Below are 23168 nucleotides of genomic sequence, written 5' to 3'. Positions count from 1 at the left end.
AAAAGTCCTGAAACAAAGTGAACAGTCAAACAACAGTGGAGAATGTCAGATGTGAAAAATTAAAAAATAAAAAATGAATAAATGTACTTGTTTGTCCCAAACAGATGTAGTGGTATTCCTCCCAGTGTTTTTTCTCCCAAGTGTTAGATGTGGATAAGACTCCTAAGTGATGACCCAATCGGTCAGTCAGTGATCTGCCATATTGATCCTTTCTGTCAAAGATACAAGAACAATAATAGTGCAGACTTTTTACAAAATAGCTCCCTATCAGAGTATCACTTACCAGTCGACGCGTTTCGGTCAGGCATTGACCTTTATCAAGACTCTTTATCAATTATAAATCTCCCAGTGTCGAGATGTCACAGGCCAAATGTTGATTTATCAGTCATTTCCCTGGTTTACAGTGTGCTGTTCCTTGACAGATGTGCTTGCACTTCGTCGAATAGGCCCTTCTACTGGATGCAAACTCCTGCATCTGCTGTATAAATAGTAGAGGAAGGTGCTTAAAGGTAAGTTGCTTTAAACTTAAAAGAAGCTGTCCCCAGATGGCAACTCCCATAGAACAAGCCACTGAGCAATTGTTTGTTCCTGGTAGAGCACTTCTCTTTCTGTTTATATTTTCATAATGACCCTGGGGAAGTCTCCAAAATGTGCTTAGAGGAGTATGGCTGCACCTCACTGACGATGCCCAAAGAAGGATGAAATGATCATCTGGGGTTGCCATATTCCTTGTTCAAAGGAGGAATGCCTGGTATTTTGGGTCTGGAGTGACCTACTTAGGCAGGATCAGACTGATATATTTCAGGAGAAAGGTCTTCTCTATGAAAAGCACAATTGGGCTAAAAGAGGCTGTTCTCTGGTGGTAACTCGCCATAGAACAAGCTACTGAGCTGCTGTTCTACCTGGTAGAGTGCTTTTCTTTCTTTCCTAAGATATGGATAGTGCACAACGTCATTCAATTACTAGTGGGAATATCACTCCTGGCCAGCAGGAGGAGGCAAAGAGCACCACACAAAGCTGTTAAATGTCAATCCCCTACCCATAATCCCCAGTCATTATCTTTGCCTTTGTCAATGGAGGAGGTGAAGTTTGGTGTCTGAAGAAATGAATTTCTTTCTTTTTAATGACACGATGAGTCCACGGATCATTTTAATTACCATTGGGAATACCACTCCTGCCCTGCAGGAGGCAGCAAAGAGCACCACAGCAAAGTAGTACAACATTGTTCTGCTTTGTCTTGGGGTTTAGCCGTAGTCCATATCAGTCTCTTCAGTAGAGCAGTGGTGGCTTTAGAGCAATGGAAACTCGTGGGACATAATTCTCACTGTGCCTCCCATACTGATGCTGCCCTAACTCTGAAAAACTGAGAAGTCTTACTCAGTCCTTTCTTTTTTTGCCACAGGTCCATGTGAGAGAGAGGACATCTCAAACTTGGGATCTTCCTTGCTGTCGGGCAGAAGAGGAGGTAAGTGCAGACTTGATTTCTGGGATAACGGAGTCAGAAAAAGTTGGGCACATTACTTCATATGAGGAACATATAAGGAAGCCTTTATTCAGAAAGGGGCACTTTATATTGTATTACATAAATGCTCCTGGTTATCAGGAGACACTATGAGACAGCAGAGTCGCAGGCACTGGGGCAGGTATCTGTAATGGCGGTGGTTATATCTCCTGGCATTTACTTTAACAAGTATACAGACCGGGAGATTGATATGTTGGCTACGCCCATGATGGGCGGGACAAGAGGAGGCGGCATTTGTGTATTGGCGCCCTTTTTCCCCTTCACTTCCGACAACAGAGTAGAAGTTCTTATGTCGCTATCTGTCTAATACGCATCTCAGAATTAATTTGCGTGTTTAAACAGAGACTGTACTCTTCTGTTGCTACGAGTCCTGGATCTGAAACGGCTTCATCGGTCAGGTAGACACCTCAGCAAAGTATTGCTGAGGTGTAGAGGTGCTCTGTAGTTTTAGTTTAACCTTCTAGCCTGTCTAACTTCAGGCCTATTTTAGATCTCAAGAGTCTAAACAAATTCCTCAGAGTACCGTCCTTCAAGATGGAAACTATCTGTTCCATTCTCCCTTTGGTCCAAGAGGGTCAATTTATGACAACAGTGGATTTAAAGGACGCATACTTGCATGTTCCCATTCACAGGGATCATCAGAGGTTTTTAAGGTTTGCCTTTCTAGACAAACACTTCCAATTTTTGGCTCTCCCCTTTGGTCTTGCCACAGCTCCCAGGATTTTCTCAAAGGTTCTGGGTTCGCTGTTGGCAGTCTAGCATACCTATTTCCTCTGTTTGCTCTTCTTCCTCGGGTTATTGCTTGAATCGAGCAGGAGAGGGCCTCAGTGATCCTAATTGCACCGGCTTGGCCTCGCAGGATTTGGTATGCAGATCTGGTGGACATGTCATCTCTGCCACCCTGGAGACTTCCTTTGAAGAAGGACCTTCTTATTCAATGACCCTTCTTTCACCCAAATCTAGTTTCTCTAAAGCTGACTGCTTGGAGATTGAACGCTTAATTGTATCCAAGTGGGGGTTTTCAGAATCGGTCATAGAGACCATGATTCAGGCTTGTAAACCTGTAACTAGAAAGATTTACCATGGCGTAAATATCTTTATTGGTGTGAATCCAAGGGCTACTCCTGGAGTAGAGTTAGGATTCCTAGAATTTTGTCTTTTCTTCAAGAGGGTTTGGAGAAAGGATCATCGACAAGTTCCCTAAAGGGTCAAATTTCTGCCTTATCTATTTTGTTACACAAACGTCTGGCAGATGTTCCAGATGTGCAATCCTTTTGTCAGGCCTTGATCAGGATCAGACCTGTGCTCAAGCCAGTTACTCCTCCATAGAGTCTTAATTTGGTTCTCAAAGTTCATCAAGGGGCTCCGTTTGAGCCTATGCATTCCTTAGATATTAAGTTTTTATCTTGGAAAGTTTTATTTCTTGTTGCTATTTCTTCTGCTTGCAGAGTGTCAGTGCTCTCTGCATTGCAGTACGAGTCTTGTTCTGTCCATATATTCATATGTACATCTTTAAGTGCTATTTTAGTTCTTGTGCTCCGTCTAGTGTTATGTTTTATTATTGCATTCAATTTAATGTATATTCTATGTGCTACCTCTGACCTTTTTGAGGTCACTTCCTGCCTCCATTTTTGTTTCACTTGTGTGTGTAAATTAGTTTCACTTTCAATGTGTAAGTTTGCTAGAACTCTCTGCTAATAGCTTTGTAGAGGCAAATTCTTTCTATCTGGCAATTACCACTTCTGGAACCTCAGAATTTTTGTTTTGCAACAATAAAGCTTGAAGGATTCATAAATCTCTGCTGTGGAATTTTTGTCTGAGTTAAGCTACTCTGCTGGATTCTACTAAACTGTAAGTTGGATTGCATGTTTAACTTTACATCATAAGGCACTGGGCAGTCATCTTGCAAACAGTAAATGAAAACAGAATAGTAAAAAGAATACCTTCAGAGTTATTAATCTTCATGTTTGGTAAACTGTACACAGCTCAGTGTGTAACTAAGGACTTTATATAATATAAATGAGAAGCTGCATTGCTTGCTGCACACAGCTCAGTAAATGTTTCTGCATTTAACAAGGAAGATTCCATTAAGCACCTGCACTGTCTCACACAAGATAATCTGCTGCTGAAAAGTGTAAACTGAACTTTTGTATAAACTGTCAGTTTCCTCAGAGAAATTTATGACTGCAGTTAAAATAGCTCTAATCTAGTTACTTAAAATGTCTGAAAAAGAACTTGCAATACAAGATACACTGTCACAGGAGAAAGAGCAGAGCATTAGACCACAGCGTACAATAAAACCCACTGAGAAAGTCATACAAAGTTATCAAGCTGAGAAAGATGAATTAGTGGATGCATTGGATCAAATGTGGGAGAAGCTTAGAAAATGTGTATCTTTAGCAAATGAAACTATTAATGACAAAGAACAGTTAAACAAGATTGCTGACAGACTTAATGCTTGTTATTAAAATTATGAAAGGTTGTCACGCAAATATTTTAATCTGCTATCAAAAACTAATGTTGAGGAAACTGTGCAAATTCAAACCCAGTTTAATGAATCTAATCTACAGCGCAATAAACTAGTGCAAAGCACATTAGCAACAGTTGAAAGCAGGATTGCAGACTTGCTAGAATCCAGATCACAGCGTGCTGCCTCAACAATTCGCTCTGCTAAATCTAAAAGTACTTCCTCTTCATCTATAAGCTCCGCCATTATCAAAGCATGTGCAGAAGCAGAAGCTGCAATGGTGCGCGCCTCTTTTAGCAAAAAAGAAGCAACACTGAAAATGGAGGCAGCAAAACAGGAGAAGGAAAAAGAATTAGAAGCAGCAAAATGGGAGAAGGAAAAAGAATTAGAAGCAGCGAAAAAAGAAACAGATTTAGAAATACTGCAAAATGAAAAAGTAGTAGCTGTCGCCATGGCAAGATTAAAGGTACTTGAGGCAGCCAATACAGAAGAGCTCCTAGAATATTCTGTCAGTCTGGTGGGATCAGACTACCCAGAGAAGAGAACATGTGATTATGTTCTTAACCAGAGTGGAAAACACTACAACTCCTTTGAAGAGGAAGAAGGAGGCAATGCTCATAAAGACAGAGGTTGGAATGATGTGCACCCTACCACAAATGATTTACATCTCAATAGCGATCCAATTGCTCATGCCAGAACAGATGCAATTCAGCGGATAAGCAGCTCAGGTGTCAATGCACAAATCACACAACCTCTTGTAAACAAACAAGTATGGGGTCCATCACAGTCACCTCCATTAAGATCAGTGAAAGAAAAGGCTTCAGCTGGATTAAATGTATCCGCGAACTTATACTATCCCTCAGCATTCAATTCCTATTACCCAAGTGATCTTCAGGCACCTCCAGTAACAAAGACTGAAAGGTTAGAGATGTCTGAGTTTGCAAGGTATATGATTCGACGTGAGCTTACTAATACAAGTCTTACAAAATTTGATGATCTGCCAGAGAACTACAGGTCTTGGAAGTCTACATTCAAGATTGCTGTTGAAGATTTAGGTATATCTGCTAGAGAAGAGCTGGATCTGCTGGTAAAGTGGTTAGGTGCTGAATCTGCAGAACGTGTCAAGAGGCTCAGAGCTGTCCATGTAGACAACCCAGTTGCAGGTTTAAAAATGATTTGGGAATGTTTGGATCAGACTTATGGTAGTCCAGAAGTAATTGAAAATGCTCTTTTAAAGAAAATACAAAAATTTCCAAAAGTCACAGTTAGAGACAATCTCAAGCTACAAGAGTTAAGTGATCTTCTGCTGGAACTAGAAGCAGCTAAAGCAGATCCATGTCTATCAGGACTGTGTTATCTTCATACTGCACAAGGTGTAAATCCAATTGTGGTGAAGTTACCTCATGCTCTTCAAGATAAATGGGCAACACAAGGATCAAGATACAAGCAAGAGAATAATGTATCATTCCCTCCCTTTTCCTTTTTCAGTAAGTTCATCCAAGACATAGCAAAAACAAGAAATGATCCAAGTTTCTCTTTAACCGAATTAAATCAGTGGGCGGTGACTTCTCCAGAACATGAGAAAGAAACTTCAAGATTCAAGAACTCAAAGAAATCAGTATTTGTCCAAAAGACAGATGTAGCACCTTCCAGACAGGAAATGCAAAGTGAGAAATTAAAGAATTTAATTCAAGAATGCCCATTGCACAAGAAGCCTCACCCACTTAAGAAATGTCGTAGCTTTAGAGAAAAACCTTTGCAAGAACGCATAGAGCTTCTTAAAAATTATGGACTATGCTTCATGTGCTGTGCTTCAACAGATCATCTTTCTAGAAACTGTAAAGCCAATATTAGATGTTCAGAATGCAATAGTGACAGACATGTGTTTGCTCTCCACCCAGAGTCTTCAAGTTCCCTTCCACTTGAAAGTATTGTCCCTACTGAAAAGCATGGCGGGGAGAAAGCAGAAGAGACAACAAACAAAACATCTGTTGCTTCAAAATGTACTGAAATATGCGGTGAAGGACTTAGTGGAAGGTCCTGCTCTAAAATATGTCTTGTTAAAGTGTATTCTAAGGGAGAGCCTGATAAATCAGTAAGAATGTATGCAATTCTGGATGATCAAAGCAATCGATCACTGGCTAGAACTGAATTCTTCAACATATTCAACGTAAATGGTAATCCTTCATCTTACACCCTTGGTACATGTGCAGGTCAGTTTGAAACAAAAGGAAGAAGAGCTAGTGATTTCATAATAGCTTCTATTACAGATGGTATACAGTTGCCTTTACCTACACTTATTGAATGCAATCAAATTCCAGATAACAGGGATGAGATTCCTACGCCAGAAATAGCACATTACCATCCTCACATGAAACACATAGCTAGTTGCATACCAGCTCTAGAGAAGAATGCCCAGATATTGCTTTTACTTGGTAGAGACATTCTAAGAATACACAAGGTACGCCAGCAATGTAATGGACCTCATAATTCTCCATACGCTCAGAGACTTGACCTTGGCTGGGTAATAGTTGGAGATGCCTGTATAGGAAAAATCTACAGAACAGATATTACTAACTCCTTGAAAACTAATGTGTTAATTAATGGACGTCCATCTTACTTTGAGCCATGCCCAAATCACTACCATGTAAAGGAGAAACCTGGAATTTATGAATATTCATACTATGCCAGTCAAGATGATATAGTTACTCCCTTACCAGATGATGACAACATTGGAAGTACAGTGTTCCACACAACACAGCATGACAATAAACTAAATTTTTGGTAGGTTTAGACTGTCTAGCTGGTGGGGAATCTAGCACACCTGAAGTAAACTTTATCCCAAAGTTTAAAGAGTTATAATTAGTTGTAGTAGGTGGCGCAAAACAAGTTGCTATTCCCAATGTGTCTTACTGTAAATATGTGTGATAATATGTGGGCTCAATATATGTTAATGTTTTGATGAGTCCTAATTTTATATTCTCTTTCGGAAAAAAATGGATGTCGAAACTATTTAAGAAATAAATATGATCCTTTATTTGATTATGGTAAATTTACCCAATAGTAGTGATGCTAAAAGTACAGTTAAACAAAAATTATTACAATTCCTTCAAAGTTAAAAAAAATGACACCGGTGTCTCTATGTATAAAAATGTACATAATATATTAAAAAAATAAATTAAATTAAAATAATAACGTTGAAATCTTATAATTTATACAGTTTTGGGTTTATCACAAGTTGTAATTTCTAACAGAATGTTTGTAGATACAATTTTATAGTGGATAAAACAATAGTTGCTGTACAGTTCATATAGGATACTTTGTTTCAAGTTCAGCTATGCAATTGAGATCTTATCTTAGGCAACTATATATCAAATGTAGAGGTATGTTGGTGCGATTTTATCACACTATAATATAAGTATACAAATTAGTACCTTGAAGTGTATCTGTTTGATATCACTTTTGTGAGATAATTGCGGTTAAATAAACGCCGCTATGCCAGTGTTTTGATTAAGTTTCAAAATCAAGCTGGTGGCAGTTCTATATGAGCTGCTGGCGGTTAAATAAATGCCGCTTTGGTTTCCTCTTATTAGGTGGGCTTATCTGTTTGCTGCGAGAAAATTCACTTTCTCCTGTTAAGTGTAGTCAGTCCACGGGTCATCCATTACTTATGGGATTATATCTCCTCCCTAACAGGAAGTGCAAGAGGATTACCCAAGCAGAGCTGCTATATAGCTCCTCCCCTCTACGTCATACCCAGTCATTCTCTTGCACCTAACTAATAGATAGGACGTGTGAGAGGACTGTGGTTATTAAAATTAGTTTTTATATCTTCAATCAAAAGTTTGTTATTTTAAACAGCACCGGAGTGTGTTGTTTTTTCTCAGGCAGCATTAGAAGAAGAATCTACCTGAGTTTATGTATGATCTTAGCGGTCGTAACTAAGATCCATTTGCTGTTCTCGGCCATTCTGAGGAGTGAGGTAACTTCAGATCAGGGGACAGCGGGCAGGGTTCACCTGCAAGGAGGTATGTTGCAGTATATTATTTTCTAAGGAATGGAATTGACTGAGAAAATACTGCTAATACCCATATAATGTAAGTGCAGCCTTAAATGCAGTAGTAGCGACTGGTATCAGGCTGATATGTATGTATGTTACACTGAGGTATTTCTGGGGAATGGAACTTCACTAAGAAAATACTGTGTACATTTAACTTATATTTGAGCCCCCACTGCAGTGTAAGCGACTAGCAGCAGGCTTATTAGTATCATTTCATAATTTTATTTTAAAACGTTTTACTGGCATGTTAATCGTTTTTCTCTGAGGTACTTGGTGATAAAAATTTTTGGGCATTTTTCCACATGGCTGTCGTTTATTTATGAATAAATTCAGTTTGCTGAGCTTCCCCACTGTTATAATATGAGTGGGAGGGGCCTATTTTGGCGCTTTCTTGCGCAGTAAGAATTCACTCACAGTCTTCCTATTCCTTCCTCCATGATCCAGGACGTCTCTACAGAGCCCAGGGGTCTCCAAAACTAGTTTTGAGGGAGGTAATCACTCACAGCAGACCTGTGAGACTGTGCTTTTGACTGTGATAAAACGTTTAATATTCTGTTATCCGTTTTTTGGGTATTAAGGGGTTAATCATCCATTTGCTGGTGGGTGCAATCCTTTGCTAACTTATTGCATTTATTGTGAAAATTTGGTTGCACACCTGCACAGGATTTGAGAAGACAAAGTGAATACCAGCTATACCCAGTTGAAATATTCAAGTTCCCACTGAGCGGCATATATTTAACCGCAAAGATCACATTGATAACTAGAAATCCTTTTTCTACTTATCCTACAAACTTTCTACTTATCCCAACAACCACATTTCAGCACCCAGATCGGTCACTGACCGACATCTAAGAAACCTGGGAACAACAGACCGGAAAGGCACGCAAAAATTCCACATCAGGAGGTTATCCAACAACCATACCATCGTGATCGGTCACTGACCGACAGACAAGCCACAGAATAGAAAAACCGGAGATACTTAAAAAACATCAGCAAACGGTTAGCACTTAACCGCAACGAAGATCCCACCAAGAAACCATTAAGAGCGCGATCGGTCACTGACCGACAAAGGATAAGGTAACTGAGCGGCCACGACAACTACCCAAATACTTATATAAAAGTGAATTTTCTCGCAGCAAACAGATAAGCCCACCTAATAAGAGGAAACCAAAGCGGCATTTATTTAACCGCCAGCAGCTCATATAGAACTGCCACCAGCTTGATCTTGAAACTTAATCAAAACACTGGCATAGCAGCGTTTATTTAACCGCAATTATCTCACAAAAGTGATATCAAACAGATACACTTCAAGGTACTAATCTGTATACTTATATTATAGTGTGATAAAAATCGCACCAACATACCTCTACATTTGATATATAGTTGCCTAAGATAAGATCTCAATTGCATAGCTGAACTTGAAACAAAGTATCCTATATGAACTATACAGCAACTATTGTTTTATCCACTATAAAATTGTATCTACAAACATTCTGTTAGAAATTACAACTTGTGATAAACCCAAAACTGTATAAATTATAAGATTTCAACGTTATTATTTTAATTTAATTTATTTTTTATATATTATGTACATTTTTATACATAGAGACACCGGTGTCATTTTTTAAACTTTGAAGGAATTGTAATAATTTTTGTTTAACTGTACTTTTAGCATCACTACTATTGGGTAAATTTACCATAATCAAATAAAGGATCATATTTATTTCTTAAATAGTTTCAACATCCATTTTTTTCCAAAAGAGAATATAAAATTAGGACTCATCAAAACATTAACATATATTGAGCCCACATATTATCACACATATTTACAGTAAGACACATTGGGAATAGCAACTTGTTTTGCGCCACCTACTACAACTAATTATGACAATAAACTAGCTCCTTCTATCGAAGATAAAGAATTTCTCAAGTTAATGGACAAAGAGTTTTACAAGGATGACTCAAACAGTTGGGTAGCCCCTCTGCCATTTCGCAATCCAAGACAAAGGTTACCCAACAACAGAGTTCAAGCACTCTCTAGACTTTCTTCCTTACAACGTACTCTAAAGAAAGATCCGAAGATAAAAGAACACTTTGTATCATTCATGCAGAAGATATTTGAAAATAAGCATGCAGAGCCAGCTCCTCTACTAAAAGAAGGTGAAGAATGTTGGTATCTTCCTTCATTTGGCGTCTATCATCCACGCAAACCAGGTCAAATAAGGGTTGTGTTTGATTCAAGTGCACAGTATGAAGGCATGTCACTCAATAGTGTTCTTCTTACTGGACCTAACCTTACTAACAGTCTCTTAGGAGTATTGATCAGGTTCAGGAAAGAACCTGTAGCATTCATGGCTGACATACAACAGATGTTCTATTGTTTCATTGTTAGAGAAGACAATAGGAATTACCTCAGGTTTTTGTGGCATAACAACAATGATACTAGTGCTGAGATAATAGATTATCGCATGAGAGTGCATGTCTTCGGCAACAGTCCATCACCTGCAGTGGCAATATATGGACTAAGAAGAACAGCTCAAGAAGGTGAAATGGAATATGGAACAGATGCCAGACAATATGTAGAAAGAGACTTCTATTTGGATGATGGAATCAAGTCTGTACCGACAGATGAAGAAGCCATTGATCTGCTTAAAAGAACACAAAAGATGCTATCTGTAGCAAACCTAAGGCTTCATAAAATAGTCTCAAACAGCAGCAAGGTGTTGAAAGCCTTTCCTCCAGCAGACCATGCAACGGACCTCAAAGACTTAGATCTAGGTACAGATACACCACCTGTACAACGAAGTCTAGGTCTACATTGGAACATATCAACTAATGAATTTGTTTTCAAAGTTTCTACTGATGAAAAGCCATACACTTGACGTGGTGTTTTATCAATTATTAACAGTCTTTATGACCCACTGGGGTTTGTAGCTCCAGTGACTATACCAGGAAAGTCTCTGCTTAGACAGCTTTCATCTGAGTCAAAATCCTGGGATACTTTACTAACTACAGAGAAACATCAGACCTGGGAAAAGTGGAAGGATTCTTTGAAGGCTCTTGAAAAGCTCTGTATTCCACGGTGTTATGCTTTTACATCTCTATCAACAGCTACAGAGATCTACATCTTCTCAGATGCATCTACAGAAGCTAATGCAACTGTGGCCTACCTAAAAGTGACTGACATTGAAGAAAAACCACATGAAGGATTTATCAACAACAGAGTAGAACACAGCAGGAGATCTACAAAACCAGAGCAATGGTATTACGTACCTACTAACCAAAATACTGCAGATCTTGCAACTAGGTCATTAACTTCAGCACAATTCATGAAATTGACATGGTTGACAGGACCCGCATTCTTGTTAAATGCTACAGATACAACATCAACCAGTACTACATTTCAGTTTGTGGGACCTGATAAAGAGAACCATCTTCAAGCTACTACACTTCTTACCAGTGTACCTGGTTTTGGATTACAGAAGTTGTACTTCTTCTATTTCACATGGACTGTGATTATAAACATAGACACTGGTTGACAATTTGTAAGGATTACAATAGAGAGATGACTACAGGGGACAGTGCCAGCCCTGCTTCTCTTCAAGAATTATCATGTTAAAACAACATGGACTTATGTTTGCAATTGCATTTTGTATATTTTTCTCTCATTCTTTGTCTTGCATATCTCATGGATAAAGAGACTTCAATCAACATTTTTATGTTTATTATTTATTGTTTGATTTATATAGTGGTATCTACAGATACCAGACGGGGAGTGTTCTGTCCATATATTCATATGTACATCTTTAAGTGCTATTTTAGTTCTTGTGCTCCGTCTAGTGTTATGTTTTATTATTGCATTCAATTTAATGTATATTCTATGTGCTACCTCTGACCTTTTTGAGGTCACTTCCTGCCTCCATTTTTGTTTCACTTGTGTGTGTAAATTAGTTTCACTTTCAATGTGTAAGTTTGCTAGAACTCTCTGCTAATAGCTTTGTAGAGGCAAATTCTTTCTATCTGGCAATTACCACTTCTGGAACCTCAGAATTCTTGTTTTGCAACAATAAAGCTTGAAGGATTCATAAATCTCTGCTGTGGAATTTGTCTGTGTTAAGCTACTCTGCTGGATTCTACTAAACTGTAAGTTGGATTGCATGTTTAACTTTACATCATAAGGCACTGGGCAGTCATCTTGCAAACAGTAAATGAAAACAGAATAAGTCTCCTTACCTTATATTTCATTCAGATAAGGTAGTTTTACGTACTAAATTAGGATTTCTTCTGATCGGAACATTAATCAGGAGATTGTTGTTCCTTCCTTGTGTCCTAATCATACTTCTCAAAAGGAACGGCTTCTGCACAACTTGGACGTGGTTCGTGCCTTAAAATTTTACCTGCAGGCGACTAAGGATTTTCGTCAGTCTTCTGCTTTGGACATGGTTTTTTTTCAGGAAAACGTAAGGGACAGAAAGCTACAGCTACTTCTTTTTGGCTGAAGAGTATCATACTTTATGCATATGAGACTGCTGGACAGTAGCCTCCAGAGAGAGTTACGGCTCATTCCACGAGTGCTGTTGCTTCCCTGTGGGCATTCAAAAATGAAGCTTCTGTGGACAGATTTGCAAGGCTGCAACTTGGTCCTCTCTTCACACGTTTTAAAAATTCTACAAATTTGACATTTTTGCCTCGGCTGAGGCCGCTTTTGGGAGAAAGGTTCTTCAAGCATGGGTGCCTTCCGTTTAGATTCCCTGTCTTGTCCCTCCTGTATCATCTGTGTACTCTAGCTTGGGTAATGATTCCCAATAGTAATTAAAATGATCCGTGGACTCATCGTGTCATTAAAAAGAAAAGAAAATGTTTGCTTACCTGATAAATTTATTTCTTTTTTGAGAAAATGAGTCCACGGCCCGCCCTGTTTTTGTAAGACAGGTTGTTGGTTATTATAAACTTCAGACACCTCTGCACCTTGTTATTTCCTTTCTCTCCTTTACTTTGGTCGAATGACTGGGTGTGGAGGGAAAGGAGGTGATATTTAACAGCTTTGCTGTGGTGCTTTTTGCCGCCTCCTGCAGGGCGGGAGTGGTATTCCCAATAGTACCTAAGATGATTTGTGGACTCATCGTGTCAAAAAAGAAATACATTTATCAGGTAAGCATAAATTTTCTTTTTTTTTTTATATACTTTTCCCTGCAAGCAAGGATTTGGGGTTTAGCTGTGTCCACATCAATCTCTGCAGCTGAGTAGTGGCTTTTAAAGGGACACTGAACCCAAATTTTTTCTTTCGTGTTTCAGATAGAGCATGCAATTTTAAGCAACTTTCTAATTTACTCCTTTTTTTCAATTTTTCTTTTTTCTCTTGCTATCTTTATTTGAAAAAAGAAGGCATCTAAGGTTTTTTTTTTTTGTTCAAAACTCTGGATAGCACTTTTTTATTGGTGGATGAATGTATCCACCAATCAGCAAGGACAACCCAGGTTGTTTACCAAAAATGGGCCGGCATCTAAACTTACATTCTTGCATTTCAAATAAAGATACCAAGAGAATGAAGAAAATTTGATAATAGGTGTAAATTAGAAAGTTGCTTAAAATGTCATGCTCTATCTGAATCATGAAAGAAAAAAATTGGGTTCAGTGTTCCTTTAAGCCATTAGGAAGTTGTAAGGTGGTGCTTACTTTTCCTAACATATTGCTGCCCTAAAGCCAGAGTTAGTTACTTTGTTCTTTCTTTTTTCTACAGGTCTCTGTAAGGAGTTTGTGTCCTTTCACACCTTGTGAGCTGTCTTTCTGCCGGACAGCTAGATTGCAGGTAAGTGCTGCAGAAATAAAAATGGGACATTATTAAATCCTTTATAGTCAGAATATATGGGGCAGTGTGCAGGCTACACTGTGTGTGACATATTGTGAGACTGTTTATCGGATTCACTGTGGTAGTGTTTGTTTTTGGACTTTTTTATGTAATTGAAAAGGCTGGAGTTTTATTTTTGGGCATTATTATCCTTAAGGTATATAGGAAACCCAAGTGGAAAGTGACTTGTGACTTTTATTTTGATGCTCTGTTTGAGGCAGACTTTTAATTTTATTGCAGTTTGCTTCGGTAGGAACATGCGCTTTTTAGTTTATGTGCAGTTCCTAATGAAGCCGGTCATGTGACACACTTCTCTTCCGCTCTGAAGCGGAGTTGCATTGTGAATTCAGTGTTTTGGGATACTGACTTTTTTCAAGAGCGAGAGAGCAGCCTCAGGTCTGTCTGTGAAATGGAGAGCCGTTTGTGAGTAGTGAAAACTTTTGAAATCCGGTAGGGTGCCTCAGCTTTTGCTGTGGTGTAAAGAGGTCTGAGTTGTTTATTTGATTGTGGCTAATGTCCTGCTGTTTGAATTTTTAATTTGATTTTGTACTATGCTCTGAGTTACCGAAGACTTGTCTTAAAGGGATAGTAGTTTTTTGAAAAAAAAAAATATATATTTTCCTTTTATTTCAACACATTTTGTTTTGTGCAAACTAGGATATGGTTCAGGCATTTGTTTTTTGTTTTTAGATGCATAATACATTTATTAAAAAAGGATAAATTATTGCTCTCTATGATGATGCTGTTCAGGCAGTGCCACAGCTTTCTCCTCAAACGTCCCAAGCCTCTATGGTGTCACATACAGTGCCCTGTAAGTTCCTCTCAGCTCCTGGAGGAGTTTATTTGCCTGCGGAAATTGCTGCTCAGGTATCTTCTGTGGTATCTGCAGCATGATCTGCTTTTCCCTTGCTAAAGTGAAAGCGCAAGAGGAAATGTAATCTTTCAGATTGTAAGGTTTCTGTTCCACCTATTGCTACGCAGGTTGTCCTTCCTCGTAGGTCTGTAGGTCATGTCGGTAGCTTCTGAGGGGGAAAATCTCAGATTTGGACAGTATAATTCCTTTATCTGATACTGGAGTAGTATACTTCAGATTTAAGTTTGAACACCTTTGTGTAATGTTAAAGGAAGTATTGGCTTCTTTGAACGAATTTGTTTCTTCTGTCGTTGTCAACCCTAAGAAATCTAGTAACTTAAAGTGAATGTAAATTTTGATGCTAAAGTGCCCGGTTTTTAAAACTTTGATTAAAAACAGGGGCACTTTAATTCATCAAAATTTACATTTCACTCCTGTTCTGTAAAAAAACTTACCTTTTAAACTTCACAGCAGCTCCAGCTTCCTTCAGTCTCACAAGCCATTTCTGGTGTCAGAAATGATTAATAGGTCATCCTCCAATCACAGCTTCCCCCCGGGGGATTCAGTGTCTGATTCACTGCTGTGATTGGAGGAAGCCGGATGCCTCATTTTAGACCCAGCAAGAGGCTTTGAAACGGGTGGAGGAAGATGGAGCTGCTGTGAAGATTAAAAGGTAAGTTTTTTTTCACAACAGGAGTGAAATGAAAATTTTGATGAATTAAAGTGCCCTTGTTTTTAATCGAAGTTTTAAAAACCGGGCACTTTAGCATAAAAATTGACATTCACTTTAATAATTTCTTTGATGTTCATCCTCTGTGGAGATTATTTCACAGGAATATGAGAAGCTGGGGATACCTTTTTCTCTGTCTCCCTTTTTTTAAAAGTTGTTTCTTGTTGCTGACTCCATTTTGGATTCATGGCACATAGTTCCTATGGTAGATCCCTATAAAGGATAGCTGCTCCTTTCAGGACCCCATGGACAAGAAGCTGGTGGCTTCTTTGATAAGGGTTTATCAGGGTCTTCTATGGCAACTTGTAGTTTGTTGCCACTATAGCAAGTGCTGCATTTTTTTGGTGCAATGTCTTGTCTGAATCATTTTTAACAGAAGTCTCTGTTGGAAATCCAAGATAGGATTAAGGCTTTCAATCTAGCCAATTCATTTATTGATGCTAAGATAAAAAAAAAATGTAGTCTGGGAGCGTGACTTCACTGTCTTAGCCCGCTTGGTTTTTGTGGCTAAATCTTGGTCAGCTGATGTTACCTCTAAGTCCAAGCTTCAGACATTTTTTTTTAAAAGGGTACGATTCTTGTTTGGGCATGGTTTTGCAGATATAGTTCCTGATATTTTTCTGGTGGGAAGGGTCTTTTCTACTACTAGACTAGAAAAACAGACCCAAAGTATGTCAAGTGATTTTTGTTTAAATCGTAGTCTTCCTTTCCGTTTTCCAAACAGGAACAGTCCAAGTTTTCTTGGGAATCCAATCAGTCTTGGAACAAGGGGAAGTAATCAAAGAAACCTGCGGCTGAGTCTAAGTCAACATGAAGGGTCGGCGCCCGGGATCAGATCAAGTGGGGGGCTGACTTTCTCTTTTGTCAAGCATGAATATCAGATATTCTAGTTCCTTGGGCTGTGGACATAGTCAGTGGCGACTCTAGAAAAAATATATAGGGGGGGACACATAAGATATCACAGTCAAACTGGGGGGGGGGGCACTAGTAATTGTTACCACTAAGTCATACCACTGAAAATTAAAAAAAAATTAAACTAAATAAAAATACATAAATAAAAAATATATAAATGGAAAAGGAGAAAAAAGTATTACAAATACAACAGTAATGCATATTATATCTTCCTTCGTTTATAACATAATATGCATGGTCATACATAGAAAATATACATATATACATACATATACACACTTACATACATATAAACGCATACATACACATACACACACATACATACACAGACACCCAACATGCATACACATATATACATACATACACACACATACATACATACACACACACATACATACACACACATATACACACATACTCACAGAAAAATGACAAAACAATTACAACAGTCTATATTTTTTCATAAGAAGATAAAACACAGATATAAATGGAAAAGGAAAACAACTAAGCAAGTATTAAAAATACAAAGAGTATTATCTTCCATTATAACATAAGATACCAGAGGACATATTATATGCATGGACATTAATAGAAAATAGAAGTCTGTCAAATTAAATATTAGATGTGGGTTAATCTAAATTTGTACTCTAAATCTAAATGACATAAACATTGAATGTATCTCCAATATATTAACCCTTTGTTGGGACAGAAGTTGGATTTAGATATTAAAGGTTCATTTTTGTTATGGTAAAAAAAATTTAAGGTAAAGGAATATTCTTGTCAAAACTTAAAACACACATCATGACTAGCATTGGCTAATTAATTAAAAAGTATAACCAATAAACACCACTATATAAACTATAAAAATTAACTTTTTGCTGTTCTACCAAAAAGTACATCTTGTGGTTAGCCTGTGTGTCCCAAAGGATGACCATAACTTTAATTTTAAGTATACTAGTAATATTTTTCTACCTTTTGTGTCTGGTAATTCACAATCAGGATATTAAAGTTACAGTCTATTCAAAATTAAACTTTCATGATTCAGATAGAGCATGCAATTTTAATCAACTTTATAATTTACTCCTCTCCTATTATAATTTTGCCTTCATTCTCTTGGTATCTTTATTGGAAAAATGTAAGTTTAGGAGCTAACCCATTTTCTCCTGTTAAGTGTAGTCAGTCCACGGGTCATCCATTACTTATGGGATTATATCTCCTCCCTAACAGGAAGTGCAAGAGGATCACCCAAGCAGAGCTGCTATATAGCTCCTCCCCTCTACGTCATACCCAGTCATTCTCTTGCACCTAACTAATAGATAGGACGTGTGAGAGGACTGTGGTTGTTAAACTTAGTTTTTATTTCTTCAATCAAAAGTTTGTTATTTTAAACAGCACCGGAGTGTGTTGTTTTTTCTCAGGCAGCATTAGAAGAAGAATCTACCTGAGTTTGTGTATGATCTTAGCGGTCGTAACTAAGATCCACTTGCTGTTCTCGACCATTCTGAGGAGTGAGGTAACTTCAGAACAGGGGACAACAGGCAGGGTTCACCTGCAAGGAGGTATGTTGCAGTATATTATTTTCTAAGGAATGGAATTGACTGAGAAAATACTGCTAATACCGATGTAATGTAAGTGCAGCCTTAAATGCAGTAGTAGCGACTGGTATCAGGCTGATATGTATGTATGTTTACACTGAGGTATTTCTGGGGAATGGAACTTCACTAAGAAAATACTGTATACATTTAAGTTATATTTGAGCCTCCACTGCAGTGAAAGCGACTAGCAGCAGGCTTATTAATAACATTTCATAATTTTATTTTTAAAACGTTTACTTGCATGTTAATCGTTTTTTTTCTGAGGTACTTGGTGATAAAACTTATGGACATGATTTTTACCACATGGCTGTCGTTTGTTTTCTGAATAAAATCAGTTTACTGAGCTTCCCCACTGTTGTATTATGAGTGGGAGGGGTCTATTTTAGCGCTTTATTGCGCAGTAAAAATTCAGTCACAGTCTTCCTATTTCTTCCTCCATGATCCAGGACGTCTCTACAGAGCCCAGGGGTCTCCAAAACTAGTTTTGAGGGAGGTAATCACTCACAGCAGACCTGTGAGAGTGTGTTTTGACTGTGATAAAAACGTTTATATTAAATTGTTATCCGTTTTTGGGTACTAAGGGGTTAATCATCCATTTGCTGGTGGGTACAATCCTTTGCTAACTTAATGCATTTACTGTGAAAATTTGGTTGCTATAACTAATTTGGTTCATTGTTATTTCAACTGTGACAGTTTTTTTTTGTGCTTCTTAAAGGCACAGTAGCGTTTTTTATATTGCTTGTAAATTTATTTAGAAAAGTATTTTCCAAGCTTGCTAGTCTCATTGCTAGTTTGTTTAAACATGTCTGACACAGATGAATCTCTTTGTTCAATATGTTTAAAGGCCAATGTGGAGCCCAATAGAAATTTGTGTACTAATTGCATTGATGCTACTTTAAATAAAAGCCAATCTGTACATGTAAAGAAAATTTCACCAGACAACGAGGGGGAAGTTATGCCGAACCAGTTCCGCGGTCGGAACACGGACAAGGGTTTTACTCAAATCTGTTTGTGGTTCCCAAAAAAGAGGGAACCTTCAGACCAATCTTGGACTTAAAGATCCTAAACAAATTCCTAAGAGTTCCATCGTTCAAGGTAGTTCTGTGTACTAAACCTGGGTTCTTACCTAAGGTAGTCACTAACAAGAATATCAATCAAGAGATTGTTGTTCCATCATTGTGCCCTAGCCCTTCTTCAAAGAAGGAACGACTCCTGCACAATCTGGACGTCGTCCGTGCCCTGAAATTTTATTTACAGGCAACTAAAGATTTTCGTCAAACTTCTTCCCTGTTTGTCGTTTATTCTGGACAGAGGAGAGGTCGAAAAGCTTCGGCTACCTCTCTCTCTTTTTGGCTTCGTAGCATAATACGTTTAGCCTATGAGACTGCTGGACAGCAGCCTCCTGAAAGGATTACAGCTCATTCTACTAGAGCTGTGGCTTCCACTTGGGCCTTTAAGAATGAGGCCTCTGTTGAACAGATTTGCAAGGCTGCAACTTGGTCTTCACTTCACACTTTTTCAAAATTTTACAAATTTGACACTTTTGCTTCTTCGGAGGCTGTTTTTGGGAGAAAGGTTCTACAGGCAGTGGTTCCTTCCGTGTAAAGATCCTGCCTTTCCCTCCCGTCATCCGTGTACTTTTAGCTTTGGTATTGGTATCCCATAAGTAATGGATGACCCGTGGACTGACTACACTTAACAGGAGAAAACATAATTTATGCTTACCTGATAAATTCCTTTCTCCTGTAGTGTAGTCAGTCCACGGCCCGCCCTGTTGTTTACGGCAGGTCTAAGAATTTTTATCTTAAACTCCAGTCACCACTACACCCTATAGTTTCTCCTTTCTCGTTTGGTTTCGGTCGAATGACTGGGTATGACGTAGAGGGGAGGAGCTATATAGCAGCTCTGCTTGGGTGATCCTCTTGCACTTCCTGTTAGGGAGGAGATATAATCCCATAAGTAATGGATGACCCGTGGACTGACTACACTACAGGAGAAAGGAATTTATCAGGTAAGCATAAATTATGTTTTTGGTTCAGCATCTGGGTAGGGATGTCTGATTGGTGTCTAAATGTAGCCATCAATCAGCAAGTGCTACCCTGGTGCTGAACCAAAAATGGGCCAAAAATTATCAAAGTAGTAAATTAGAAAAGTTGCTGCTCTATCTGAATGATGAACTTTATTTTTGACTAGACTATAACTTGTTAAAAAAAAAAAAGGTAAACTGTCTTGCACACCCAAATATTTTACCAAGAAGATATATAAAGTTGCCTGGTTACAGTATAAATTTGGGGATTTTTTTTTTTTTTTTGGAACGTTCACTGTTTATAAATTACAACTACACACACTCTATAAATCTGACTGAAACTAACACAGTGAATCATGATTCATCAATCAATCAATCATAATGTATTCTCTTCTGGGATTTTTTTAATGATTGTTGACCTGACCTGTTTCTGAAGTCAACTTGCAGACAGACCCAATTACCAACAGTAAGTAGCTAAACTAGATAAAAAAAAGTTGGTAATTCATACAGTACTATGGTATGGGGGTAACATTTTTTTAGCAAGTACGTTCACAACAGACAGTGAGTCAAACTCATCAACACTCAGAAGAACATTCATCATGGATAGTTAGATCTGTATGAAAATTTTTTTATCCTACCATCGAATAGCAGCTGACTCTGAGCTCTCTTGGACCTGACCGGGGACAACAACGTTACATCACAGACAGACCGGTCTTAATGCGTATGCGCCTGCCAATCCAAACTCAATGCCAACTGCGGCTGCCAGTACCAGGGCCAGACAGCTCCTTCCCCCGCGGTGGGCTTCTGCAGAATCTGCACACAGTGTCACCTGCTGCTGGCTTGCTCCTCCCTCTTCCTCTCCAGAGCCTCCGGTCATGTTCCTTCTGCTGTGAAGGAACGTGACCGGCACTGGCACTTATTATCTGACTGGAGGAGGAGTACGCCAGCATGCATGCCAATGCCAATGTTTGTAGCCTGAGCCATGATGGGGTAATAACCGTAATTGGAGTCAGACAGTGCCCCCCCGCCCATAGTGCTGCCGCGTGGAGAGCCGGCATGATGAGGCACGTGCTGAAGTGCTGACTGTGCTGTGGTGTGTGTGTGAGACAGACTGGGACTGACTTCCAATTCAAAATAATTTATAAATGACTCTAATTCAAAATAAAATAAAAACGATCAGTAATATACACAAACACAATGAATCTACAAATAAATACTATAAATAAACAGGTAACAGTACACTACTTGTTGGTCCTCCAGAATTATGAAAGTGCCGGGGCTGGCAGGGTGGGCATGCGGGGCAAGCCATATTCTAGTTTATTTCTTCAATCAAAAGTTTATTTTTAAATGGTACCGGAGTGTACTGTTTATCTCAGGCAGTATTTAGAAGAAGAATCTGCCTGCGTTTTCTATGATCTTAGCAGAAGTAACTAAGATCCTTTGCTGTTCTCACATATTCTGAGGAGTGAGGTAACTTCAGAGGGGGAATAGCGTGCAGGTTTTCCTGTAATAAGGTATGTGCAGTTAAAATATTTTTCTAGGGATGGAATTTGCTAGAAAATGCTGCTGATACCGAAGTAATGTAAGTAAAGCCTTAAATGCAGTGATAGCGACTGGTATCAGGCTTATTAATAGAGATACATACTCTTATAAAAGTGTATTTTAAAACGTTTGCTGGCATGTTTAATCGTTTTTTACATATGTTTGGTGATAAAACTTATTGGGGCCTAGTTTTTTCCACATGGCTGGCTTGAATTTTGCCTAGAAACAGTTCCCTGAGGCTTCCCAATCGGCTTAATGGTAGCGGCAATGGACATAGTGCCATTTGCGCGCCTGCATCTCAGACCGCTGCAATTATGCATGCTAAGTCAGTGGAATGGGGATTACTCAGATTTGTCCCCTCTACTAAATCTGGATCAAGAGACCAGAGATTCTCTTCTCTGGTGGCTTTCTCGGGACAGAAGAGTCTCTGAGTTATCTGCCTTACATTGTGATTCTCCTTATCTGATTTTCCACTCAGACAAGGTAGTTCTGCGTACCAAAGCTGGGTTTTTACTTAAGGTGGTTTCTAACAGGAATATCAATCGAGATTGTTGTTCCATCATTGTGTCCTAATCCTTCTTCAAAGAAGGAACGTCTTTTGCATAATCTGGACGTAGTCCGTGCCTTGAAGTTTTACTTACAGGCTACTAAAAATTTTCGTCAAACATCTGCCCTGTTTGTCGTTTACTCTGGACAGAGTAGAGGTCAAAAAGCTTCGACAACCTCTCTCTCCTTTTGGCTTCAGAGCATAATACGCTTAGCCTATGAGACTGCTGGACAGCAGCCCCCTGAAAGGAATACAGCTCATTCTACTAGAGCTGTGGCTTCCACCTGGGCCTTTAAAAATTAGGCTGGCAGGGGGGGCATGCGGGGCAAGCCATATTCTTGGGGGTGCAAATGCCCCCCCTCCAGCCCCCCCTGTAGTGACACCACTGGACATAGTATTTCAGGGTTTCAAAATTAAATTCTAGACTTTCTCTTGTTAAGTGTATCCAGTCCACGGATCATCCATTACTTGTGGGATATTCTCCTTCCCAACAGGAAGTTGCAAGAGGATCACCCACAGCAGAGCTGCTATATAGCTCCTCCCCTCACTGCCATATCCAGTCATTCTCTTGCAACTCTCAACTAAGATGGAGGTCGTAAGAGGACTGTGGTGTTTTATACTTAGTTTATTTCTTCAATCAAAAGTTTGTTATTTTTAAATGGTACCAGAGTGTACTGTTTATCTCAGGCAGTATTTAGAAGAAGAATCTGCCTGTGTTTTCTATGATCTTAGCAGAAGTAACTAAGATCCTTTGCTGTTCTCACATATTCTGAGGAGTGAGGTAACTTCAGAGGGGGAATAGCATGTAGGTTTTCCTGTAATAAGGTAGGTGCAGTTAAAATATTTTTCTAGGGATGGAATTTGCTAGAAAATGCTGCTGATACCGAAGTAATGTAAGTAAAGCCTTAAATGCAGTGATAGTGACTGGTATCAGGCTTATTAATAGAGATACATACTCTTATAAAAGTGTATTTTAAAACATTTGCTGGCATGTTTAATCGTTTTTTACATATGTTTGGTGATAAAACTTATTGGGGCCTAGTTTTTTCCACATGGCTGGCTTGAA

General features: G+C 38.7%; 1 protein-coding gene across 1 annotated transcript in view; it reads left to right on the top strand.

Moving 5' to 3' along the window:
* Window positions 1-23168, top strand: part of RNF17 (ring finger protein 17) — a 514511-nt gene that overhangs the window by 352299 nt on the left and 139044 nt on the right. The window contains exons 10-11 of the mRNA XM_053705579.1: window positions 1403-1465; window positions 11161-11273. Coding sequence (XP_053561554.1) covers window positions 1403-1465; window positions 11161-11273 — 176 coding nt within the window. The remainder of the gene's footprint in view (window positions 1-1402; window positions 1466-11160; window positions 11274-23168) is intronic.

The sequence above is a fragment of the Bombina bombina genome, chromosome 3 (genome assembly GCF_027579735.1).
Source record: "Bombina bombina isolate aBomBom1 chromosome 3, aBomBom1.pri, whole genome shotgun sequence".
Lineage (NCBI taxonomy): Eukaryota > Metazoa > Chordata > Amphibia > Anura > Bombinatoridae > Bombina > Bombina bombina.
The sequence above is the reverse complement of the archived record's forward strand: the minus strand, read 5'-3'. Positions and strand labels throughout refer to the sequence as shown.